The 26816-nt window shown below is 40.4% G+C and overlaps 7 protein-coding genes and 4 further genes across 7 annotated transcripts; 6 read left to right on the top strand and 5 right to left on the bottom strand.

Annotated features, from left to right (window-relative positions):
* Positions 1–29: 29 nt before the first annotated feature.
* Positions 30–1937, bottom strand: Ecym_5041 (uncharacterized protein; the record flags this gene model as incomplete). The annotated part of the gene is made up of 1 exon (XM_003646606.1): positions 30–1937. The coding sequence occupies one exon, from the start codon at positions 1935–1937 to the stop codon at positions 30–32; it is 1908 nt and encodes a 635-aa protein (XP_003646654.1).
* A 279-nt stretch (positions 1938–2216) lies between these two features.
* Ecym_5040 lies at positions 2217–3750 on the bottom strand (the record flags this gene model as incomplete).
* Positions 3751–4231: 481 nt separating this feature from the next.
* On the top strand, positions 4232–5188 carry TFB6 (TFIIH complex subunit TFB6; the record flags this gene model as incomplete). Its single annotated transcript, XM_003646605.1, has 1 exon — positions 4232–5188. One exon carries the CDS (start codon positions 4232–4234, stop codon positions 5186–5188), a length of 957 nt encoding a protein of 318 aa, XP_003646653.1.
* Positions 5189–5273: 85 nt separating this feature from the next.
* Ecym_5038 lies at positions 5274–7545 on the bottom strand (the record flags this gene model as incomplete).
* Positions 7546–8027: 482 nt separating this feature from the next.
* Positions 8028–8900, top strand: CYC3 (holocytochrome c synthase CYC3; the record flags this gene model as incomplete). Its single annotated transcript, XM_003646604.1, has 1 exon — positions 8028–8900. The coding sequence occupies one exon, from the start codon at positions 8028–8030 to the stop codon at positions 8898–8900; it is 873 nt and encodes a 290-aa protein (XP_003646652.1).
* Positions 8901–9424: 524 nt separating this feature from the next.
* On the bottom strand, positions 9425–11439 carry Ecym_5036 (the record flags this gene model as incomplete).
* Positions 11440–14487: 3048 nt separating this feature from the next.
* Ecym_5035 lies at positions 14488–15881 on the top strand (the record flags this gene model as incomplete).
* Positions 15882–17226: 1345 nt separating this feature from the next.
* Positions 17227–18909, top strand: Ecym_5034 (uncharacterized protein; the record flags this gene model as incomplete). The annotated part of the gene is made up of 1 exon (XM_003646603.1): positions 17227–18909. One exon carries the CDS (start codon positions 17227–17229, stop codon positions 18907–18909), a length of 1683 nt encoding a protein of 560 aa, XP_003646651.1.
* Positions 18910–20077: 1168 nt separating this feature from the next.
* Positions 20078–21562, top strand: GDS1 (Gds1p; the record flags this gene model as incomplete). Its single annotated transcript, XM_003646602.1, has 1 exon — positions 20078–21562. One exon carries the CDS (start codon positions 20078–20080, stop codon positions 21560–21562), a length of 1485 nt encoding a protein of 494 aa, XP_003646650.1.
* Positions 21563–22140: 578 nt separating this feature from the next.
* CIR2 (electron-transferring-flavoprotein dehydrogenase) lies at positions 22141–24111 on the top strand (the record flags this gene model as incomplete). Its single annotated transcript, XM_003646601.1, has 1 exon — positions 22141–24111. The coding sequence occupies one exon, from the start codon at positions 22141–22143 to the stop codon at positions 24109–24111; it is 1971 nt and encodes a 656-aa protein (XP_003646649.1).
* Positions 24112–24435: 324 nt separating this feature from the next.
* CDC24 (Rho family guanine nucleotide exchange factor CDC24) lies at positions 24436–26721 on the bottom strand (the record flags this gene model as incomplete). Its single annotated transcript, XM_003646600.1, has 1 exon — positions 24436–26721. The coding sequence occupies one exon, from the start codon at positions 26719–26721 to the stop codon at positions 24436–24438; it is 2286 nt and encodes a 761-aa protein (XP_003646648.1).
* Positions 26722–26816: the final 95 nt, after the last annotated feature.

Here is a 26816-nt window from a genome sequence, read left to right as displayed (position 1 = left end):
ATTTAGTTAAATACAACAACGGAACGGCATTAAAGTGGTGTTTCTTCAACACAACTCTCAGCATGTAGCGTCTCATGCAAAGATTTCACTATACTCATGAGATCACTCTTATTAGCCTGGTCTATCCGATATTGATAACCATCATATGTATTTACTGAGTGTTTCATCATTTGGAGAGGCAATAATTTGGGAAATTCATTTATTACAGCTGGTGCTGTTTTTAGAATTATGTTATTCAATATCTCCACCGATATCTGGGGCACAGTCCCTTTTTGATCATAACTTGATTTATACCAAAACAAAGTATCCTCAAGTGTTTGGCTTATTGTTTTAACGTCTTTTTTATGAAACGAATCACTAATCAGCTTTAATAAATTAACAGGAAGATTCCAATTTAAAGATCCTCCACTATGTATCAACGATTTATGACCCCAATCCAGGATCAAATGATACATGTAATAGTGTAGAAGATCCAAATTACTCGCTGAAATTGCTGATCTTACCAAAGCATAGTAATCATACTTAGTAAATTTGAAGTCAAGAGGATATTCATCTTTGAGGTACTTGAAAAGATATGCAGCAGTTAGGCAAGAAGAATTACTTCGAGCTATTGGAGGAAAAAAGAGATGAAATTCAGATATGCTGTTCCTTGAGGCAAGTCTTCGCGTATCAACAAAATATTTACCCATACCATGTACTTCAATTATAGATTTCAAGACCAACAGAGCAAAGCCTAGTTTTCGGGTGCTGCAGATATGACGTAACACTATATCTAGTAACATGACTCTTGCAGATTCATTCCGGAACTCCTTTAAAAGTCTTTTGCAAATGAATGTAACATATTCTTCAACATCTGAAAATTGAGGTACTTTGTCCAAAATAAAATCAACACTAACAGGACTTGAGAAGAAGTCTATTTCGGATAAGGAAAAGACATCAACATAGTGATCAAAAGTTGCCTCTTCATGTGATATCAACGGATTAAATGGTGATTTATAAGCTGGCTCAATGCTCTCCAACATTAAAGCAAGGCTCAGATACCCATTTTTCTCTATTTTTGCTTGTAGCATCTCCAAATGCGATTTTTCCAAAGTAAAGTTATTCTCCTTCATCTTTGCTAACACTTTGGCTGCAAAGCTCTCACTTCCGTAGTTCGTTGCTTTTAATAAAATATTTGATAATAGGGATGCAAACAATTGACTTTCGATTCCAGTCATATGTTCTATATTGTTTTCAAAGTATCGTTTCAATAAAAATGTCTGATCTGAAATCAGGTAAAAATTCAGATACCCATAATGAATTACAAGCTCAACATCCTCTCCAGCTAAGTATTTCGCTTGTTTTCTGATCTCTTTCAATGCTGCTTCAACGATATTCCATGATTTAGCTGTACCGGCTACCTGAGCGCACCTGTACAAAATATTCAGCTTGACATTGAGTGGTGCAGTTTGTTCGCCGGCTTGGTTATAGTCATTCAGCAAACTAACAACGATTTGAGCTAACGTCTTAGCCTCACGTATAGTACATCTATGACTTATTAAACTTAGGGCTTTACTTAATTCATTGTACAGTAAAGGCCCCACACGACTTTGGGTGTCAAGATATTCCCCTTTACTATTAACAAAGCTTACTTTGTTAAACTGGAGAAGTCTCAGCAGTAAGAAATAGTCGTGGAATTCTCGCTGCTTTCGCAACTTAGTCAAACTTTTCAATATATTATCACAGTTCAACACATTTCTTCCCCCAGTAACAGCATCTGAACTCCTTCGATACCACGAATTAACCAGAATATGTTCAATACGGCTTCCTTGCCTATTTGCAATATTTTGTTGTTTCTGTGGGTTTATGACATTTTCGCCAAGCACCGAACGCAACAACTCAGCAATAGAATCTGTGCTATTCCTGCTGAGACGCTTCATGGGATTCTTAACCAGCATTACACAACCTTGGGGCTATCAAAATATGCAGCAAAATTGCGATAAATAAAGTATATATGGGTTGCTAATGAGATATTGATTAGACTTAATTTGATGAGCACCCAAACTAATCATTAAAGACGAAGCATATGCATAATGACATAATCAAGATCGCTAACAGAAATTTCTCAGTAGAACAATGAAATGTTATGGAAAAACCCCTTCTAACCAAATTGAAATAACATGCCCTTAGTCAGATTGTCCTATATGTAGATTGCTTGTTATGGATCGGGTCTCAATAAGAATTACTTTCTCAACTTTTTCTTCTGAATTCTGGCTGGAGAAAGTATGACCGATTTAGGCACTTTTCTCTTCCAATCAGTTTCCAAGGACTCCTTTACGTTTATGGGGACCGGCTCTCCCATAATCTTTTTAAAGTAGATCCTTTCCAAGTGGCTGCGATGTTTTGCGACCCATACATGTTTGAAACAATCGTTAACACCCATCCTGTTATCGGCATTGACTTCAAGCAATTGCCGAACAAAGGATTTAGCAGCATCACTGATGTTAACCCACTGCTTTGCACTAAAGTTGAGCTTCCCCATTTTCACATTGCGAATAATAGAAGCTTCTGTCCCATCACCATAAAAAGGCGATATCCCAGTTAGCATTATGTGCGTCATAACCCCTAAAGACCACATATCGCACTTGAAGTCGTAACCTTGTTGTTCCAAAGTAGTGGCTCTAGAGATGTTTCTGTATGAGTTTCTATCGGCCTTGAAACCCACCTCTGGAGCACAATACTCTGGGGTCCCGACAATGGTGTGCATTCGCGAACGAGCATTAGGCAAATCTTTGGCGATGCCAAAATCGGCTACCACAATTCGGCTACATGGTTCTGGGGAGCATAGAAGGATGTTATCCAGCTTTAAGTCCCTATGGACGATTCCCTTTGAATGCAGAAACTTTAACGCCTGGAGAATTTGGTAAACAATAATAAGGGCCTCCGTTTCGGAAATTGGTGCCAAACAGTCCTTCTTTGCTAGGTATGAAAATAAATCGCCACCGGCAACAAGATCCTCAAATATATATACATTGTCATTTTCGTCAAGGTATGTGTGGTGTACCTTAACCACATTAGGCTGTAAAGTTGTTAGTATTCTGACGAACGATATGGACATAAAACTTCACTGCTTACACCCCTTTTTAATTTAAAGGGTTTAAATAAAAAGCCACTTACGTGATCCAATCTTACTAGGATGCTAGCTTCTTTGGCAATTGTCTCTTTCTTCATGCGTATCACTTTGACGGCATAATTCAACGGCTTGTGTTTATCTTGTACCGTTCGCCGTTCGGCCACTAGGACCTGCCCGAACGTCCCGCTTCCCACTATTTGAGGTGTGATCTCCCAGTCTCCAACTCTCCGTTGTATCCCTAGCTGCTCAAACAGTTGTGGCGAGTATGAACTCATCACACTGGCGAACCGAAATTCACAGTCATTGGGAATACTAATAATGTCACCATCTTGTAAGATGTAGCATTCGCCTTTAAGCAGAACCTGCCCGTTTACATATGTCCCATTTAGTGAACTATCCTTGATGTAACACATTGGGACACTTTCAGCGTCAAATTGAATCCCCCACACCATGCAATGCACACTAGACACTGAAGGATGGTTCAAAACCACATCGCATTCCTCAATATTCCGCCCAAACTTTATCATCTTACAAGGTTCAACTTGAATATTACCCTGCGCGGCTACGTACGACTCCGACGTCGCGGTTCTATCTGGATCTATAATCGCCTCTAAAAATCCTAGATTATTGCTTGACATCACCTTTAAAGCCTCTAGCTGCCTTCAAACCCACTCAATATCTATCTTCTGGATTAAAGCTTGTTTGGCAAGTATCATGAATCTTATGATGATGTTGTTGTTGATCCACAACACTATTATGGAATTGACATTCAAACCGATTTATCAAATAATCACAATAAACGAAACTACACCCAGCCACCTCTAAAAGACTCACATTACTAGCACTACAATCACCGAATGAAACCTTAGTTCAAGGTATAACTAGCCCTTACATATGGATATTATGTGTTAGATTTGACCGTCAAATCAGGCCTGCTTCTGAGCTGTTTAGTGTCGGTGTTGCAGCGTTTTTTGACAGGAAGCCCACTTCGTCACAGTCTTTCGCCAAAATCCAGCAAAATACCAGAAAATAAAATTAGAGTTTAAACAACTTCGACCTATATGATCAATTACGTGAATTTAAGTTTCAAAGAACTGTTAGGGCTTATGAGCATAGAGGATGAGTGATGTTACAGGGGTGCTATCCACACCAAGAACGCCGGAGCATCCTTCGGCGGACCAAGAACTCAATATAAATGATGTAAAGGAGATACCAGATGAGGAAATGTTGGATTTAGACCTTAATCCTGATTTAAGTACGAATGATGATGACTATGAATATGGAAAGGGAACAGTATCTGTCGGGAGCAAGACTAGTAAAGGTACGTTGAATGATATAGTGGATGAAGGTTATGATAATAGCGATGATTTCCAGTCCCGTGTAAATTTGTATTTTCCATTTCTATCACCAGAAAAGCTGCCCGATATTGACAATCATACCAGTAGCAACAGACGCCGATTATCAAATTCGCAACAATCCAAGTTTATTGTCTACTGTGACCACCAACTGGCGCGTATTCGACGAAAGGTGGTTCAAAGTCAAGGGCTACGGCCGGAGCAAGGGTATGAAATGTTGACGGATTTAATTCTCGACTTGAAAAAGGTTGTTGATTTCATATGGTATTCGCTAGATTGGTGTTCAAATACTGAATTGTTGTTGGACCAGGCCGTGCAGCAAGAAGAGCGAGACTACAAGGGCACACATAACACAAACTTTGGACAACAGCAGTATCTGATTCAGATTGCAGACGAGTTTCCTGATTATTTAGATAAGTTTTCATTCAAAGCGTTAGACAGGAAGCAGCTGCAGTCGACTTTTTCCAGGGTCTTCACGTTCATGAAGACGTTTGATATGATGTTTGTACGACTGTTAGATGGCAAAATGCCGGGTCAGCATGGTTGCACGTTGACAGAAAAAGTACGGATAGCAGGGGTAGTACGTCGTACAAGATACAAAATGCAGTCTATCATTCATTACCAGCTCCTTCAAAACTGGGGTGGTGATTGTGAGCTCATTCAAGAATATGACCACGAATCCAATACGGTTTACGAAAAAACTATGCAAAGATGCATGTGAACCTGGAAGCAGACAGAAAACTTACTATGCTTTCGTAGAAATTGCGTGATATTTGCGTATATAACAAAGACCCTATATATCACTGCTATAGTTGGTCAAAGGGATTGGCAACATAATTTTTGACGAGGGAGGGAGTCGACAACGGCGTTATTATGGTATGTACGTGATGGACTTCTGCAGGTTCTTGTGCTGTTTGCGACTGTGAAGAAGGCTGCTGCATTGACTGCTGGGTCGGTTGTTGGGGTTGTTGTACCTGCGCCGAGGCGGAAACCGTCCTGTATGAACTCATATCCAATACTACTGTTACATCTTTAGTAATTTTCGCTAGAGATGCCAAGTTAGGCCGCACTTCTTCAAACCGGCAGATCCTTCATAATAACCTTTGTACTCGCCAAAATGGCAATAATAGATTTCAAAAATGCATTTATATCCTCCCATGTCTTGAGTTTTTCTGTTTTCGTTGCATATTGTTCGACTTCATTGGAAGTTATGAGAGATAATCTACCTTTCAATACTTTGGATAACTCCATGCTTTGAAAGCATGTATCCGTTAGATCCTTTATTTTGGAGGCGATTGCAGCAGTAATACCAGGATGATCATCAGTTGTGCTTGCAATTGCTGACTTCTGGATTGCTTGGGTCAATTGTGAATAGACAACATTAACCATACAAATTACTGTTCTCAGAGTATGGTACAGCTGTGTATCTATATTAGTATCCGTTGCTGTATTAGACTGCTGATTAATGGTTTCTGCAGGCTGGTTCTCCATGCCCCTTTTGGTGCCTGGAGATTGAATCTGGGGATCAGAACGAATCGTTTTTGGGGAAGAATCAGCGCGAGGATCGAGCGTAACTGAACTGGTTAACGATGGCCCATTGGAGGGTGGTGGAGGTGTTGAAAGATTAGATAACGGCATAGTTGTCTTCGAGCTCGGAGGTGATGTTAGGGGTAATTGGTTGATCATCAAGGGTTGCAATGGTTGCAACGAGGTCGTACTTGTAGTCAATGGATTACCACGTTGCAATGTGTTTGAACGTTGTCGTGTGGGCAAGTGCTTAAAATTATGGTGTGTCTGAACGCTAAAAGAACGTTGTCTAGGAGTAATAACAGGCCTTTTGCGCTTCACAGCATCCGGGACGATTAAATTCCAGACGTTGTACATCTCAGTATAGGAGCATAGTAAAGTCATGTAAAACATCCGAATGAAGCAAATGTCATTGGCCCGAAAGAAGGAATCAAAGTTCTTCTTAAGAAGCCCAATGATCTGTTTAAACACAGATATAATCCCCATACAAAGGCTTACTAGAAGTTGGTCATGAATATTGGTATCCGTAGTATCTTCGGTTTGTCCCAGCACCTCTACCAAGTTATCAATATGCGAACGGACAGTATAAAGCAAAGACACCATGTTAACAGCCACTGACTTATCTGCACACAAAGAAGTTATTTTTCTAATATTCTGTTGGCACTCAGTAAATGAAAACAGCAGCTTCCTACAACCTACAACCAAGTCCTCATGGGACACCCGTGTCTCTGAGGATGAATGGGCATGCTTAGACGCCAGTGTCTCATCGGGCGACACAGACAGTCTCTTGAAATAATCATTATATTTTGAATGTGATATTAATTCTAAATCTTGCGCTACTGGAGGTTGTGCGTTAGAAGACGCTTCTTCAGTGTTAATAAATCCCATGCGTTTAGCTGCACGAGTCATCTTGGGGTTTGTTACGTTGGATCCAGTAGCAACAATAGGGAAATCTTGAAAGTACTTCCGTAGCGCCAGCAGCCAATACTCCTCTGGTGGATAAGTACTTACAGGCACATGGTTAGTCACAAGATCAAGCTCCTCTTTTGGAATTTCGTTGCCATCAATCTCTAAAATTGTTAATGCCTTCAGTTGAGTTATAATCGGATACAAATCTCTTAATGACCGTACCTTGTTATTCTTTAGTGACAACACCTTTATATTATTCGCCCATAGTGTCGAGTACTCTAATGGAAGATTGGAAATATCATTTGATGACAGATCAACAATTTCCAAGTGCGGGCATTTCAAAAGGACAACTGGTATTCCTGTTAATAGGTTGCCATGTAAATCCAAGTACCGCAACTTAGTAAGATTCATAAAACCCGCAGGCAACGTCTTCAGAAGATTCTTCTGCAATGATAACCGTTCCACAGAATGTAATAGTTCAACCGCGTCTTCAGGCAAGCTAGATATATTTAAATCGATGAGCTTGATCGTGGGAGACTCCTTCTGTGAAAGCTCTTTAGAGATCAAATATGGCAACTTCTGAGTTATAGGCGCCATAGAGCTCGTGCCCAATCCTAAATTTTGTTCTAAATGCGACTCCATCTCGTAAACAAGTTTTTGCAAGACCAAAACTCAAATTTGACTGCATATATTCTTGTGTGGATCTTCACCCAAAATCCTTCTATAGGAGACTTCAAAAGACCGTTCTAAAATGTTGGCTTTTCAATAGCAATGTTAAAGGCCGGGTAACACCAAAATGCATCCACACACATGTGCGTAATATGCACCTAGATCACGCAAATATGAACCAGCTCGCTCTTGGATTGATCTGAAATGTATGTAGCAAGTTCACTTGTTTTAGTAGTCCAACAATCAGGCTGATATACTGTTGCTTAGCCCATATAAGCTGGGAGATATAAATGCTACAAGCAAATTGGGGAAATCGCCCCGCTTAAGGCAGTTTTTCGCTCATCGCAGAATTTTGATTAAACGCATCTTATATAACCAGAGGTCGCAGACTTCGTGGAAGTAATAAGATTAGTTTGGTTGTGTGCTAGTTATATATTTATAGGTTTAACGGGAGTATGGGTTGGTTTTGGGCAGATTCCAGTGTTAGAGAACGTGGTGGCAGCGAAAGCGTGGAGGAAAGTGCAGTTTCTGGTTGTCCGGTTATACATAGCAATTCTAAGACAGCATCTGGATATCCAGTGGTTAAAGAAGGTACGCCAGCTGAGAGTTCGAGCTGCCCTGTGATCCATCAGGGGGGGCAAAACGTGGGGTTAAACCCTCTAAACAATGTGCCTAGTTTTATATCGGACAGGAAGCAGCCTGGCCAAAAGCTTGATTTACCGACATGCCGTACTACAAGCAGCATTCCAAAGGGTTCTTGTGATCAGATGGGCAAGGAAGAGTTCTGGGAGTATCCATCTCCGCAACAGATGTACAACGCCATGGTTCGCAAGGGCAAAGTAGACCCTAACACTGGGGAGGAGATTCCTGAGGATGCTGTTGAGTCGATGGTGTTCGTCCACAACTATTTGAACGAGGGTTGCTGGGAGGAAATATTAGACTGGGAGAAGCCCCATATAGAGGCTACTGCCAGGTACCCTAAACTGTTGAAGTTCATGGGGAAACCAAGTCAGGTTACTCCAAGAGCACGCTGGTACCATCTACTGGGCACTTTGTTCCCAAGTAAATTTTGCGGTGAACTGCCCTTCGATAGACATGACTGGATCGTTTTGAGGCCCGATCCTATGTCAACGGATACAGAGAACCCGGGTTACCGCAAAGTGCGGTACGTCATAGATTTCTACGGCGGTCCTGATGACGAAGAGGGATTACCTACATTCAACTTGGATGTGAGACCAGCGTTGGATAATTTGGGTAATGCGAAAGATCGGTTTAACCGGTGGGTGAAGCCCATTTGGGATGAATATTTCCCTGACAACAAGCAATAATTTAATCACGGAGTCCAAAAGACTCTCTGCGGAATATGCTGGTTTAGTTTTATACCTACCAATATTGCAACCCTTGTTTGCTTTTAATGAGGGATCATACCACGTTTATTATTCCCTAACATTGTATATAATTTGTTCACATATATCTATTATCTTAATTGAGCATACACTTGGCTATTCTGCCCTTGTGCCGCTGAAAATAACATGCGTAGATCTTGAATTCCCAGGAAATACCACGATCGATTTAAATATTTAAGACTAAGTGTAACTACGTGGTATATATAAGTGAGGCGTTTCATAAATGCTCTTGAGATAAATTAGGAACCCCTACAAAAGACAGAATGTTGCCTTATGACAATTGCTGCAGCCCGGGAACTTCAGTGCAAGGAAGGTATCATTGTAGATCGCTTCGCCCATCAGCTCCTTGAAAAATGATATCATCGCGTAGGTCGGGCTAGCAAATAGGACGTGCATCTATATACATGACTAGCTTAGACGTACACATTACATCAAAGCCATCCAATTTACAACAGTTCATTGGGTAAAACTAGCTTAGCATCCAACTTTAAATGTTTCAAAATTTCAGCATCGATAACAAAGTTCTTCTCAATTTTCATCTTAACCAACTCAGGGAATATCGAATTGTTAATAAACTTGAGATCATCGTCCAGAAAGTTAGTTTTCTGTTTTACAAGCTCCGATATCGCACGTACCAATTTTGCCATAGAATGAAAACTAATTTCATGATGAACGTTTTGGAAGACCAGCCAGTAGGTCCTTAACTTTGCTAAAACTTTTGGATCATTTAGCTTCTGCATCATGTTGGAAAAACCATCAAAAATTGGATCTAAGACATCCTTGTTGATCAAAGTTTTTTCTTCGTACTAGTGACAAATTCTTTGAATATTGTTTCAGCATGTTCCCAGCTGCCGTAAGCAAACTCAGCTTCAATAAACTTTCCAATACAGCGAGCAGAGTAATTGCTATTCTTAACTTCATTATACAAATGTCTGATGGGCTCAAGTTCTGAGCAAATTTCTAAAAATGCCTCCACGACCTGTTGCTGAAATTGTCTTGGTATTTTCACGACTTCAAAATAGCTGAATTTACTATGATCAGAGGCATTCTTGTAATTGGCATACATCTGGATCGCCAATGTAATGTTGTTTGGTTTAAGAGAATCCTTCCCCTTGAATACACGACCGTAAAAAGAATCAAACTCGGATATAGGTTCTTCACATTTAATGATTTTCAATAACAATTCATTCACCAACTCCAATGATGTGATCCGTTCAGGCAAGACCTTTTTCAAATAAAGAAACGTAGTCTTCTTATCCTTCGCAAGACCAAGTAAATGTAGTTGTTGTAAGTCCAGATCATTTTTTAGTTCTTCTGGGATATCAAACTCCCAAACTTTCTTAAGTTTTTGAATATTACCAATGTTAATCAATGCTTCTAATAAGGCCTTATACGAAGAAATATCAACCACAGAATCCGTTTTAATATAGGAATTCCAAATAGCTTCAATTCTCTGCGACTTGATTTCCCATTGATGGGGCGGACTAAACATGCACGAAACTACAAGTAACAAACTGTTTTTCAATGGTAAGGCTACATCCGTAGAAGAGATTTTGGTGAGCTCATTGAAGTAACTTATAGCCCGCATAGGTTTTCCTAACTTAGCTAGGCGCACCAGGAAGCCTGATACAATCTCGTAATCCAACTGGGTCCCCAAAGAGAGGTACTTTTCATACAAATTTAGCACTGTACCAACTTTTTGAATGTTTGGCAACATTTCGTTTAAAAAATATGATTTGTGATCCACCATGATCTGCTTTATAAGCAAGTCCAGGTTTTTTTGAATTACATCCTGCGCATCAGGGGGTAGGCTTAGTTGCTGAGTAAGTTTATCGGCATGATCTAGCGGAAGTTCCTTGTATTCCCCATCCCCCAGCCTCAATAATTGCAAAAGGACATCTACATTAACAGTTGGCTCCACCAACAGGTACGCCAACAACACATATGAAGAGATAATTTGATATTGGAATTGCTTCACATTCGTACGTGATGTAACAATTCCAGATTCCAGGTAATTAATCCACACACCAAGCACTTCCTTCGGTTGATTCTCCAGAAGGAGATTCTTCATAACCAGCTCAAAATGGCTATGCCGCGCCAATTTGTAATTAATAAGCACATTCAGAATCTCATAAGGGGAAGGTGGAAGAACTTTCATACTGCCCTGATCCCCATTCAATTCCTTCTGGGTTTTGTGGAGCAATACATTAAGCTCTGCAGTCAGATCGTTAGACCTAGACAAACTCACATTACCTACCACCTTGGACTCTATCATGTCTTCAAGTTGCTCACGAAAACTTTTGAAAATAAGTCCCGCATCAGTATTGTTCTTGCATTCGTTCGCCAATAAATCTTTCAACTGAACCAACCCGGATCTTGATGCAACCTGACCTGCTGTCATTGACTGCCAACGCTGCCATACACGTAGCACCTGCGCATTGGCTAATCTAGAACCAATCATCCTCGCAAATACAACTTACCTTGAATGACGGTTGGATCTGCCTTATAATGCCACTTGTTTACACTTTTGAAAACTTCTCAAGCCTGGTGTCGCTTTCTTTCCAACCAAAGTCCAATTTTTCAGTTTGAGCCTGCGAAAATTTTAGAAATCCTCAAAACCGCTATCACCATCTGCATCACGTGACATACCAATGTCTAACACACAACCCCCCACAGCTCCATATAAAGAAGACCACCGAGACAACTTCCACTAAGAACATTGCCTACTTCCAGCGTGCCAGGCACTTCTCTTAATTAAGCTGTTGAGCACCAAAAGGTGGCTTGCCAATGTCCCTGACCTGAAATTATATACGAAAGTCACCACCTACATCGTTCCAAGATACTACCCATACAAACGTTTGTCCAAACAAATCACTCCTTCCCACGGCTATTAGTACCGGTACTAATGACACATTTTGACGTATATAACGGCCCTTTTGCGACCACCGTACCACTACCTACAAAACTATCTCTGCAGGGAAGAAGTTGGGGGGTAAAACTTGGTAAAACTAAAGGAAGGCTCTAAATTAAGGCTATTATTACGCCAGTTCTAGGCGGGAAAAAACTTAAAAAGCTGTAAAAATATGAAAAACGAAAATGAACACAAAAATAAAAACTTTTCAGATCTTGGTTTCAGAGCACATCTTTTAATTGGCTACTCCTCCCTTTTCTTCGCCATCATATAAGTAACAAGACGCATTAAGTGTTTGCCTTTTCTTGAGCTGTCTGAATAAACCTGTGTCAGTGCATTGGGCAGTTCAATGCACTGATGTAATCGTAAAATATATGCGTAATTTGTGTGTTAACTGGTTTGCGAGCGTAAGTGTGTCTGCATTCCAAAAGAAGGCTAACACATAAGCACCGCATTCGCATCGCCATAGGAAACACCACAAAGATATTGGGAATTTTCATTTTTAATTACTGATGCGGTCGGTATTGCCCTCTGTTGGCATCCATACTTTTTACCTTTTCTGGTAAAACGAGGGAGGCTTTTTGCCAGGTCTTAGGTGCCCCACACTGCCAAGCTGCCTTGATTTGATTTCTTCTTAACAACGTAGCCCCAATTGGGTATGGTTTCGTAAGGTTGATAAATGCCGGTGCGGGCTGCTACTTACCGACCAAGGATCTGATCCTTTCCCTCCTATTTTCTACTAACGAAGTTGGTTGGTATCTATCCATCTTAGTAAGCTGTGGGTATATGTCATTGTCCCTAATTATATCCCTCCAAAACTGGACCATCTAAGCGCTTTGCAGCCTGCCCAAAGCAGCAGCTGTTTGCTTTGCTTTCCCTACCTGCCTTGCCGACGTACATTCCTTCTCGGTGGGGCAATAATACGTACTACATACATACGGACACTGCTATATACAGTTTAAGTTGCTGCTGCTAATGCCCTTTGTTATGAAGTCCAGACACACAACACACACTCTCTCTTACTTTCCGCCTTAAGGGACCTGGGAGGACTGTGCGTGGGCGTTGCTAGATTCTTGTGCTCTCTGTTCAGAAATACTTCGGTGCCTGTTCTTACCGCACTAATTTTAGTTTTATGATCTTTAAGTACTAATATGTAGCCTACTAATGCTTTTGGGGCTATATATCCAAGATCCGTCTCGTAGCTAAGCTGTCCAGGTGGAGGCAGCCCCGATCCACCTCTTATGGAGGAAGGGGATCACCATTCGGCTTGTTCTTGGTCTTTGTTTCAGCTTGCTTTTTCAATATCTATCTGCACTTGAAAAATTAGGGCACAGCAGAATTGCTCAATATGACAGTTTTACCGAGCGTGCGCATGAGTGGGAACACGCAGCTGCAGCTTCTGGTTGTCTCTAACTCCCTTTATTACCCCCCAAAGAATCCAAAGGTGGCCCCGGTCCGGCTCAGACAGTAATAGAATTGGAGGTAGGCGCCCTGATAGGCCTAATGCTACCCCCTCCTTCGCCATCGTCCCTTTGCCGTAATTGAGCAAACAGACAGGCAGCCTAGCGGTTGCATTGGTGAAGTTGCTATATAACATTCTAACGTTTACACCAGTAGCTGTATAATGAGTATAATACGTGTATTTATGGTAAAAAACCTTATCTCCTGTCGTGGAATGTCATGTCATGTCCTTTCAACATAGATCTTTTCTTTTCTTTTATAAATTCTAATTCATTTATATAAGTATTAGCATTTCTTCAAGTTTCAGTCTGTTTCAATCTTCTTTGACACATTGGTTGTTACAACGAATTATCAAGAAGCATTACTTCCTCACGCCGGATCTCGCGCCCCTCTCCTTCTGGTCTGCCGCCATCAACCACCACCATCTCGATTGAACGCCTTCGTTGTTAACCACTGTCCCCGTCTAACTCTCATATACTGTTTCTCTTGAGCACTACTTACAGCCCCTCACCACACACATACACCTAATAATATAAGCACTTGTCCTTTAGTCCTCGACATACTCTCGCCGTTTTATTTTGCGGGAACGAGGAATAAGGAGATTATAAGCTGCTGCACATCTTTGGAGAATCTGTGTCCACACACACACTCACGCCGGTCAGTTGGTGATCCATACATCTGAAACGCTTCCTGAAGATCTGCTGCTGCCCCCCCTCACCCGCGCACACATCCCAACGAACTGCAAACGTTTGCCTCCGCTTTGCAAACACCGGTTTGAACCAATCGGCTCTCGCCTGCTTAGATCTAACAGCCAGCTGCTTGGAAGGTAAAGGGGTCGAGACTTGACATCGTTACGTTGTTGGTACAGGAAAGATACATTACTGAAAAATCAAGGAGGGCTCTTGTTATTTTTCGATTTTTTGGTCTTTCTGCAACTCGAGGTGCTTATTAGCACAATATTCTGGTGAGCATCCCTTTTTATCTGTTCAAAGTTTACCAAGCCTGTTTTCTAGCAACGCACTAACCCTTTGCATTAAACGAATTAATAATAATCATCAATATCATCATTTTCATTGCCAGCTGGTCTGTTCATATCAATTTATTTCCTCCGAATCCTCTGCATAACACAATTAAATCATGAACTGTACAAGCACATCGATTGAGAAGCAGTCATTGTTGCAGCTAGCATCAATTAGAAGGTCAGTTTGGAATACCAAGGCTTTACATCCGCGACTGATCCATATGGAAATGGTTGCCCATCAGACAGTCTGCCAAGAATATAACATCGACATATTGAAGCACCTGATTGAATTGGAAAACAAGACTAGGTCATCATGGACTAGTTTCCAGTCACAGCCTGAACTTACTGTGCAGATGCGCACGCTGATCTTTGATTTTATAATGTGTTGTCATACTCGACTAGGTCTTTCCTCGTCCACCCTCTTTTTATGTTACAATATCATGGATCGTTACTGTTCCAAGATAATTGTTAAGTCGCCAACTTATCAGTTGCTTGGCCTCACTGCATTGTGGTTAGCTTCTAAGTTTGCCGACAAGAAGCCTCGTATTCCTAGCCTGCAAAATCTTTGTTGCCACCAGTATACGAAGCAGCAGTTTAAGGAAATGGAGCTACACATCCTAAAGAGTTTAAACTGGTCTGTTTGTTCGGCACCTACTCATGATTCCTTTGTGGATATTCTTCTGAAGACTAAGATAGCGAAGCTCAATTTCAGAAGCTTGAACCTCAATGATCTCAAGTATGGGGCCATGATTTTATGTGAATTGTCTTGTTTTGATCCAAATCTAAATTATAACTACAATTCAAGTGCAATTGCTCTCGCCAGTGTTACGATTATTACTTGCGCCTTAAGACTTGAAAATCTTGGCGAATTCCAACACTACAACCAGTGCACCAGTGATCCAAATCTCATCATAATTGCCATCAGTGGCTTGAACAGCTTGAGTCTGAAGAACGGTTTCCGTCGAGCTTTAACCTAAAATATTCCACCAAAGACGGCAGTATTCAAACTAATCCTATCATGCATTGTCTGTTTGCTTACTACAGCAGGATAACTGAGGAAGAAAAGCGCTCCACAGAAGACTGTTTGCCTCACTTAAGATCACCCTCTCTCACCGCAACATATGAATCGAACGTCAACTGTAAGGAAGAAATAGCAAAGAGACGGGGAGTTACACCATTGGGGTACACATCTCCTAACAATAACCACTTCCAACTACCGGCAGTTAAGAATTTTGTACCTCCAACGCCTACTACACCTAATACGTCTGCTGTTGCTGCGGTTCTTCCTTGCTCAAAGTTGATTTCGGAAACATCATCTACACCGGAGATAACCTCCGCTGCCATTCAAAAGATAAAGGGCCCTGTGCAACCCCAGCAGAGAACACCTCCGATCCAGAACCAAAATTCCCATTCGCAACTACAGGTAACAACTCACACCAAAAGAAGTACCTCAGTATTAGATATAGACTTCTTCGATATGGATCAAGTTATGGTGAAGAGATTACGCTAGTGTTGCCATTTTCTACTTGCTTCAGGAAAAAAAACTGCTACTGTGGCCATCGCTGCTTTTGCTTCTGCTTCTGCTTTCGTATTATCAAGGTAAAGAATGCCCACACTTTCCATCTGCTACTAATATCTACGACTTCTCCTTACCCTGTTGCGGATTTCGTTTCACTAAAAAGATCCTATTGTCTATCTACTACATTGTCACGCCTTGTATCTTTTTACTCGGCCCTCACGACCAATTTAAGTAAATAATCATAACCACTCCAGCGAATACATACAAACTCAGTTTTGAGTTAACAATATTCATCCACACCTCACAACATTTCTCACGCCGAAAAGTAGTAGACTTTTATTGTTATAATTAATAATATCCTTCAAGTACAACAAGCGGTACATTCTTCTTGTTCTCCTTGCCACTTTATTTCCCGATAGCGTGTCAGTTTGCCACTAGGCTGTAGTTAAATAAACTAACCAGCAACTGCATAACGGAGATAACTGGGATCATAATTTTTTTTGAATCCTGAAGCACTTTAACCCTTTTTTTTACCAGTTTATCCCTATTCTTTAATTGTTTTTTATTCATAGTATTCGCAATCAGCCATCTTGAAAGCGCAACAATCGAGCGCTTGGAACGCAACTTCGGGAGTTAGCAGCCGTTGCAACCACATTATTGTTGTTCATCTCTGTATTCATTAACTTTGTTTCCGAATTGTAGTCTCCACTGTCTTCCTAAACGCGGCGGCGGCCGCCGCCGCCGTCGTCACCGCCCTTTGAAATAAAAATTTCAGAGATACCAAGTGGTAAGATCTCAATATCGAAAGAGAGGATTTCTGGCGGTTAGGTAAACCAAACCAAATCAAGTTTACTGCAGAAGCCTAACAACTTTTTAAAAAAATGCCTACAAATTTTGTTTTGTAGGTTTGTTATTTTTGTACCATCAAAATCGTTATTTGCCTTCTTCAATTGTTCCTCGAGGCACTTTTGTGATTTTCGTGATTTTCGTGATTGCTGTAAAGGGAAGCGTAAACCAGCACCGTTTTAAAGGAACAAGGGGAACATGCGCATGGTTATGGAAACAATCGCTGCAGTGGGTGTCAAGAAAACAATGGAGAAATTTCCTTTTTTGGAAAAATCAAATTATGCAAGTCGCTTCGCCGTTTAACTCATTATATACGTTGTAAGCATGTCCTTCAAAAAAGTCAGATATACGTGAAAAGTGAGTTTTGAAATCTGGTACTTGTGCCTCGAGGACAAAATATTAAAGATACTTTGATCCATTTATTATTGCGTTAGCACAATCGAACAGATAGGTGGACAGGTTGCCTCAACAAAAATTTCTTAAGTGATAAATGCCAAAAAGAGTTATAGAAATAGAAGAGGAGACTTCTAGGAATAAGAGATCCGTCGACATCGATGCAAAGATTGTTGGTGGATACGAAGGTTATGTTCCAGAAGAGCGGGAAACAGAGATAGACGAGATAGACGAACCTTTAAGCGAACAAGAAATGCTAAATTTTCACAAGTCGTATGTTGTTGGGCGCAAGCCTTGTAAGATCAGAATACGGAACAATAGGGGGTACGACTGGCAAAAGTTAAGTAGTGGCACACTTTTAGAGACGCTTTCTGGAGAGCAGCTGTTACAAGTTGAGCAAAAAGTAGATGGTGGTTTTGGCAGTGGGAAAAAGCGGTTAAAGATGACATTGAAGGAATTTATAGAACGGCTAAGTGGAGGAGATAATGAACTTTACCTCACTACACAATACATTGAAGATGATCTAGAACAGGAATCTGAGGAAGATGAGAGTGATTTTTCTGTGGCTTCCAAATGTAGTAGAGCAGACGCCGAAGGCACTGAAATTGAAGCCAATCCTGATGACACAGATAATGAGGGGGATAACAGTGAGACTTTCATCACTGCTATTGAAAATATTAGTGGAGAAGGCGACGGTGGCGACGGTGGCGACGATGACGCCAGTAGCGATACAGATGATATTGATGGCATAAAAGATGATTACGATGCCCTTTTCTCAACAGAAGAACCAATTGCACAACTCTCTACAGGCCCACTTCACGTGGAAGAGGCAAATCAGCGTGTCAGGGAGCTCTATCAGGCGCCGCTAACATCTGTGATTCACAGCTTGCCCCCGCCGGTACCGGAATTTCTACCCTATCTCTTGCCTCAACAAATCAACTTGTGGGTTGGACGCATTTCCCCTTCTGTGGAAAATCATGTTACTATGGAGAAATATAACCCCTCAGATCCACGGCTTGGGTTCGGCAGTCATCTCCCTAGCGGTGGTACTTCTTCCGGACTTCACCACGATCACGCAGACAATCTATACATCCCAATTGAGGGTCATAAATGCTTCACACTTTTTTCCCCAGCTGACGCAATCAAAATGTACACCAAGGGTGATGTCTGCTCTGTTTTGAAAACAGGTATCATTAATTACCAACGGAATGAGAATGCCCCATTGTGGAGAGAACTACGGGAAGATGGCGCCATTGTAGCAGAAGTTGCTGCACATAGACTAAAAATGGAAGCAGATTCCTTGTCACCAACAGAAAAAGAACAACTTCAAGCTATTGTTGATAAAGATGAAGAAGAGCCGAAGGTGACTGAAAATGTAGACCCCCCTCACTTCTCTCACATCCCCGTTGCTGCCGTTCATGTGAATGAGATGAAGGACCTAAAACTTCAAAATGATGTAAAGCAAGAAATTGAAAGGCGTTGGCCGCTCTTCAGCAAGGCAAACAGGATTACTGTTAACTTACGCCCAGGAGAAATGCTTTGGTTGCCCGCTGGCTGGTTCCATGAGGTTACCTCTTTTGGTAGCAACAAAAATAACTTCCACGTTGCTGCAAATTACTGGTTTATACCACCGAATGGTCCATCTATAGACACCCCTTACCCTCTTAAGGATAAATATTGGCCCTTGGACTATGAACGCACAAAAGCCTCCTTGCATTATTACCGTAGCAATCATCTCCATGATGTACCTGCTCAGGGACCCGCAAGTAATTTTATGTAGTGACTGTGTCCTTCCTAAATAGGTAAGTAACATCCTTTCCTCTCCAGTTAAAAAAAGCCAGTTGGGCTCAGCGTTAAAAGTGTATGAGATGCGTGGGTTTGTTTGTATGACAGCTGCAATTCGGTAATTATCTTTCTAACACAAGAACTATCTATATACAGATATTACTTGAACCATTAAGTTACGTGCTCAACCATCTTCAGCAGCGTAGTAAAAGCGCCACCAATTCTCCTAATCCAGTACCAGTACCACCGCAGTAGAAACAATGATTTAGCGTTAAATACATGTTAGCTATCACAAAAGTTATGTGGTGTTCCAAATAGTAGCAGCGATTCCAATTGGAAATATATGGCACGCTGCTAAGTAATTGGGGCTGGTGTAGTTCTTAATTCTAGGTAGCCATTACGAACAGAGAATATCAGCAACTTTGTATGTGAGATAATGTGTGGGTTTATTTCACTATTCTAAGAAACGACCGTACAACAACTTTCAACTCCGGACCAGCATCGCTATCGCACGCGGCCATCGCAACTTTGCCATTCTTGTTAACTTTTCCCTGCGATATGTGATGTTCATTCATGGACAGGGGAAGATGCTGCCCAATCACAACAAATTAGTGATATATATAATACATACAGTTTAATTACGTTACTATCTAATTGTTGCTTAATACTACCGGATCGGCGGATAAACGCAACTTTCAGAGGTGTCTACGAAGAGAAAACTAGCAGTTATCGAGGGAAGTTTTACCTTGGTATCTTTTTTTCGAGAACATAAAAATAAAAACAAAAAAAACCATCTTTATTTGCCGTTAACCAATTTTTGGTATTTCCTGTTTCTTAGAATTGAACTCTTTGTGAGAACTACCTATAGCTGGTATATTACAAAGGTGTCAGTCAGCTGTTTTTTTATACAGTTGTCAGAATTCCATTAGAAAATTGGCCCAGGACTAAATCTAGATAGTGATATTAGTCCTGCTAACTTTTTTTTATTTTTGAGAATAAATTGGTTTCCAGAAAGTTAATTCTTTGTATACAGGTCTTCCACTCCTGATTGCAGGTTAATTTTCAAAATTTTTAAGAGCGGCACCCGATATTTGGAGGTTTTAATTAACTGTTCCAATTCTTTCGACTTGGTCTTACCTCTAATACCTTAGAAGCTATTCGCAATGGCTTTGACAGACTCTAAACTAGTGAATATACCGATTGTGGAGAGTGAGGTTATTCAGAATTCAAAGTCTCCAATATTCCATGCCGGTTATATGGCAGAAACAGAAGAGAATGAGATGGTAAATGGCAGTGACTCTAGTAACAGCCCTCCAGGTTCTTCAATTGATGATGAATCAGACTCGCAATCACCAAACTCAGCTGCGGACTCAGGTTCCCCCTCCACTAAGAAAAAGAGCATGTCATCCGGATCTTTGACATCCAGCTCCTCTTCAGGTGCTATTTCTAAGATGGTCCCTGTTACTGGTGAGAGACCAAGACCTGAGAATACCGAGCCACCGCTGGATGATGAGGTCTTGCACGCTGTATTTCTCATCTTATGGGAGCAAGATTCTCAACAGCAGGGAATGACTGTGAAGCAGATTTGCGATCTTTTAGTTGAGATACATCCTGATATAACGAAGCTTTCTACAAAACTGTCCAATCTAGTGTCGGCAAAGCTTAACGCTTACGTAAAGAAAGTTGAAAAAGGCGAAAAAGCATTAAAATATGCCTTATCTAGGGAATGGTCAGACGCTTCTCCCAGGAGAATGGTGTATGTCTATAGAGGTATCCTAGCTCCAGAATACCAACAGCTTGCAAAGGCTGCCTCAGCGCGACAGAAGGCCAAACAACAGCAGTCTAATCCAAGTGCAAAGCAAAAAAAAATGACACCATCTAGTTTATCTTCACAGCAACAGCAGTCCCAACAGTCAAGCCAACTACAGCGGCCTCAGCAAAATCTAGATTTTAATTCCACATTAGTTGATGCTAAAAATGTGGGCACGTTCGCGCGTACTTTGGGTGTTAATAACAACGGGTTTTCGAATGGAATATATGGTAATTCTGAACTAAATATTCCATATGCAACATCTCCAGTGTCTTTAGGATTAGCTACCAAGCAGCCTATAGTGTCACCTAACAATTGCACTGTTTCTCAAAATCCGAACATGAAAAGGATGAAGCCCATAGCTCCTGATGATACTTCAAGATCTATGCCGTTTAAAAAGGCTAAAACTAACAATTGGCCTAAAGGAATTACTTCTGGAGCAAAAACCAATAGTACACAATCTAACGTATTGCCTGCAGATTCTTCAAAAGCCTATATTACAGCAGCAGCAGCAGCACCTAGACTATCTAAAATAGCGACACCTAAAGGCATGGTAAGTGCTACAAGTACAATCAGTGCATCATCCTCTAGCTTTATACCCCCCACTTTTCCTTCATTTTCGACACCATCCTCATCCAATGTAAGCGCAGCAACTGTTATTACTGCCATTCATAGAGCTGTTATTACGCAGACGCCAATCACAGTGAAATTAAACATGAGTCAGAAGTCTCAAAACCAAAATATTTGGATTAAAACAATCAGAGATGGCTTTCTCGCTGAAGAAATAGATTCTCCAGAATCTGTCACTGTTGATCAATTAGATGAAATGTTCGATTGAGATAAAACACTACGATGAAATTTAATAATGACTGAAATGTGTGATGTGTTAAATACGGGTAATAATTTGCACGCTTAATTTTTCACTTAGGGTTTATATTCGTGTTTATTGAGGCATTTTATTAATGCTTCTCTGGGACTTTTAATAATAATAGTTTGCATTGTCTGTACAGCGTCAGTGTTAACAGCTTGGTACATCCATATAGATATTCTTTTGTTACCTTGTTGCTGAAGAAAAACCGGGACTGCTAATGATATATAGATGAATAAAGATATGTAATTTACGACGTGAATTCAGCGTTAATACGCAGTTCTGGTTAGTGCTGGGCGTATTCTGTATGATAATCTTGGGAATAGTTTTAAGTTGGATAATAATTATTTGGAACGTTCACGTTGACGGTGAAAATTGCGGCCAATCAGCGCTGGGAATTGTCGATGACAATTGAAGCGCATCATCTGAGTGACAAACTTGTTGAACTGCACAATACAGAACACATTTGATAAGCAAACGAATACCAACGTCGTCTGCCACTCTAGAAGGGTTATAAATTAAAGTTTGGGCAGTTATTCTTCTTCTTTATGCTCGGCAGAAGTTTGGTTCGAACCAAGATTCTCAAGCTTCCCAGAACGATTACCGGTTACTCACTCAGCGGTGATCGTCTGCCTTCCATTATTTCAGTTCCTTCTCTAAAACGTGGCAGCCATATACAAGACAAACCAAATTTAGTTCGTAAGTTTTCTGTTATATCATGTCATTTTCAAAATGTTGAAGTTCCCATCAGTGAAATGACTCAGGATGAATTGTCGTTATTACGTAGCGAGCGTGCTAGGGATAAGGTCGATGTTTGCATTGTTGGTGGTGGTCCATCAGGATTAGTAACCGCTATAAAACTCAAACAGCTAGATCATTTATCTGGTTCAGGTGAGTTAAGAGTCGTTGTGCTTGATAAAGGTCCTGAAATTGGATCACATATAGTTTCTGGTGCCATCCTAGAACCAACTGCCTTGAGAGAATTATTTCCCGAGAGCGAATTCTACGATGAGGATGGAAGTGGTATTCCTTTACCATCTGATCTGGTTACTAAGGTCGAAGAAGAAGAATTCAAATATTTGTTTGGCAAATTTGCCGTTACTCTTCCAGAACCACCTGAGATGGTGAACAAAGGGAAAAATTTTATAGTTTCCCTATCACAAGTTACAACTTGGCTCAGTGAAAAAGCTGAGGAGCTTGGCGTTGAAGTTTATTCCGGAATTGCAGTATCTGAGGTGATATACTCTGATGAAGAAAAGTCTGTTCTTGGAGTGGCTACTAAAGACATGGGTATTTCAAAATCTGGTAAACCGAAGGATTCCTTTGAAAGAGGAATGGAATTCCGTGCAAGGCAAACAGTATTTGCTGAAGGTTGTCATGGATCTTTAACCAAACAGTTAATAAAGAAATTTAACTTACGCGAGGGAAGAGATAATCAAACCTATGGTTTGGGTCTGAAAGAAGTCTGGGAAGTTAAGCCCGAAAATTTTAAAAAAGGCTTTGCTTCGCATACTTTAGGCTATCCTCTTTCTACTGATATGTACGGTGGTGGATTTCAATATCATTTCGGTGATGGTTTGGTTACTGTAGGTCTCATAGTAGGCTTAGACTATAAGAATCCATGGGTCTCTCCATACCAAGAATTTCAGAAGATGAAACATCACCCATATTATGCAAATGTTCTACGAGGAGGTAAATGCATAGGATATGCTGCTCGCGCTTTGAATGAAGGTGGTATTCAGTCTGTCCCTAAGTTGTGCTTTCCTGGGGGTTGTTTGGTTGGCGCTGCTGCTGGTTTTCTGAATGTCCCTAAAATCAAGGGCACACATACCGCTATGAAAACTGGAATGTTAGCGGCAGAAGAAATATTTAAAGCTATTTCAAGCCTACCAACTCTGTCTGAATTAGAAGAACAAGGTATGGATGATTCTGCTGAAAATATTATTAATTTAGAATCTTACGAAAAAGCTTTTAAGAATTCCTGGGTTTACAAAGAATTATGGAGGGTACGTAACATCAGACCGTCTTTCAATACACGTTTAAGCAGATATGGTGGTATTCTTTATTCTGGATTGGATTCTTATATATTGAAGGGAAAAGTTGGATGGACCTTCCATCATCACCAGTCGGATGCCACATGTACCGAACCAGCTTCCAAATATAATAAGATTGAATATCCAAAACCAGATGGAAAATTATCTTTCGATATTATGACATCTGTTTCTAGGACGGGAACTTATCATGATGAAGATGAAAGATGTCATCTCAGGGTTCCTGATCAAGATATGAAAAATTTCACCAAAAAGTCTTATCCCAAATGGAAAGGCATCGAATCTCGGTTTTGTCCAGCTGGGGTATATGAATATGTAGAAGATGAGAATTCACCATTAAAATTAAGATTCCAAATAAACTCACAAAACTGTATCCATTGTAAAACTTGCGATATTAAATCACCAACACAAGATATCAACTGGGAAGTGCCTGAAGGTGCTAAGGGCCCAAAATACTCCTTAACTTAACACTACATGCTCACACTCATAAAATCATGCCTTCATATTATATTTTATCGGAGGTTATTCCCTCAATATTTATTTATTTATATTTTTCTGTAATATTGTATTAGACTGTTTTCATTGTGCAGATATAAAGATGAACACTAATTTATACATATAACTCTGGTATTATTCGCTATATCCATTTTAGCATATACGGGGTTGCAGACTTCAAAAACCAGGATAATTATTTGTATTCCGCAATCTAGATGCACCTATAATATGGAATATACAGATATATAAACAAACGATCAGTAATATATAATAGTCCCCTGCAGTGTTCTGAATAGTCTAGATGAACGCCCAAACATTCAACATGCGTTCCTTGCTTTCTTTTAACATATCCTTAACAACAGACCAATCATCTTCGCTTTCTAGCATCACGAAATCACCGTCCTCATCTTGGTATTTTATCTTACAAATGGATCCAGCATGGGCTAGTTTCTTCTTTAGAATAACTAGTACTTCATCAATGTCAGCTTCCATTGATACCAATAAAGTGTAGAAATCACTGTTGAATGATACCCGTACCATCAACATAGATTCTGGGATGGAATACTTGTAGTTTTCAGAAATAGCCCTGTAGTCATGTTCAAACGATTGATGGTGGTTTAATTGCTTTGGTATAACTTCTGAAATCTGCCTGGCTGCACAACTATTCACTGAAACTCCGCTATAGTGAGGATGGCTATAAGGGGATGAAAAAGAGGACCTATCAGTACTGGCAGTGGCATTAGACTTGTAAGATTCACTACGAATTTGTCGTAATAAGTTTTGGAGACATGACATCCAATTATCTCTCGTCTCCTCATTTCTAAACTTAAGAATAAAATTCCCCTGCTCCTTCGCCGATTCCCACGTAATATTCAGTGAATGGTTGTCAATAGGGAGTAGTTCAATTAAATTAACAATCATAATGCGTCCCCTTAGATCTAGTTTCGAATCACCAGTTAAAGCTATACTATTTGATGAGGAGTTCACACCAGGCACATGCGTAGAAGAAGACACTGAATTTGTCTTAATCTTTAAACTTCTTGTTGATGATTTCTTTTGTACTACCTCGCTGAACAATATAATAATTTTTTCAAATAGATAAACCTCAAATTCCTTCTCAGGTTCATTGGAGTTGTTCGTAGAAATATTAACCTTGTCAAAATATAATAGTTCTCCAAATTTTGCAATACGGTAACCTTTCCAGTTAAGCACACGATCGTACAATTTCTTCACCACTTCATGATTTTCCGTACGTCGTTGGTTCTCATTGATACTCCGCGCAATAGACTTTGAGATTTCAAGTGCGGTTTGCAATTCTTTGATATTGACATCGGCCTTCGATTTAACTGACAGTTTCAGTAGATCTTTCAACAATAATGGGTATCTGCAAAGCCTCTGGACTGGCTTTAGTAGGAAGGACTGCAATTCCATCTTGTTACCGATCACGAAATCCTGAGACTGGATTTTGTCAAAACTGGATGAGATAAAGTTGATAGCAGCATTTTGGCCGATAGACCATGGTTCATAAAGTTTAAAAAAGTGTTTGGAATGCATGAATAAGGCACCAATCCTTTGTCTCTGCGCAGGAACCTGTCCGTTAATTTCTAGTGAAACGAGGAATCTTCTTTGGAAGTCTATAATTTCATTCAAATTTGGGAATAGCATATATAGCTCCTCAGATGATATAATTTGGTTTTCCAGCAACTGCTGCCTATACTTACTCAACAATTCCAAATCATGAACGTATTTCCTCTCCGTTTCAATAAATTCTTTAACAATTTTGTCGTGGTCAGACAAATATGTGTTTGGTTGAGACATCTCCTCTGGACTCTGAGGTGTGGATCTAAAGAAGATTTGAGGAGCTGAATTTAATAGCGCTATAACCACATCTAATACCCTAATAAATTGATCGGTGGAATTTGAGAAGACATCTGTAATAGTGAATAGCTCCTCATCGTTGAACGCAAAGTGTAACTTCAGCCCCATAATAAAATCGTAGATAGACTTCTTGCATATCTTTAAGTCATCTGAAGAGACAACAGGAAGTTTGCAATGGGGCTTTACGGAATTGAATATGATGCACAAAGGAGACCCCTGTTGAAACAACTTGGACAATTGTGTTACAGGATCACAGTCTACCGAAATCGGAAGAATCCCCATGGAGTAGGTCAAAACCGTATCCTCCATATTAAACGCATTAGTATATTCCGAATCATCAATAGTACTGCTTGAAATCGAATTGGGTCTTACTTCCGAATCAGAAGGTGTAGCGGTACTCGTAGAAGAAGAAATCATACTGCTGTAGCTTTGGTTCTGCGGGCTTTGCGGCTGCTGTTCCGGCTGCTCCTGCTGATCCATTTGAGATAACAACAGAGCCTGGCGATCACTTGCCACTTCTGCACTAGCATAAGCTAGATTTAAGTATGGTTTCAACTGCGGTAAACATTCGAGTTTTTTCTTTACATTAAGACAAATATGGTAAAGGGAATCTTCTTCTGAAACCTTCTTATTCATTAACTGTTGGGTTGAATTGGATACTACACTCCGTAAGGATATCGTGGACTGCGACGCTGGGTTGGACATTGTGAAGCGTGGATTCAACTCGTCTTAGAAATATACGAATTATCTTGCTATTATCTATAAGCTGGTAAGAAAACGTTCTAGACAAACGGAACGAG

The sequence above is a fragment of the Eremothecium cymbalariae genome, chromosome 5 (assembly GCF_000235365.1).
Source record: "Eremothecium cymbalariae DBVPG#7215 chromosome 5, complete sequence".
Classification (NCBI taxonomy): Eukaryota; Fungi; Ascomycota; class Saccharomycetes; order Saccharomycetales; family Saccharomycetaceae; genus Eremothecium; species Eremothecium cymbalariae.
This window is presented reverse-complemented; position numbering and strand designations above follow the sequence as displayed.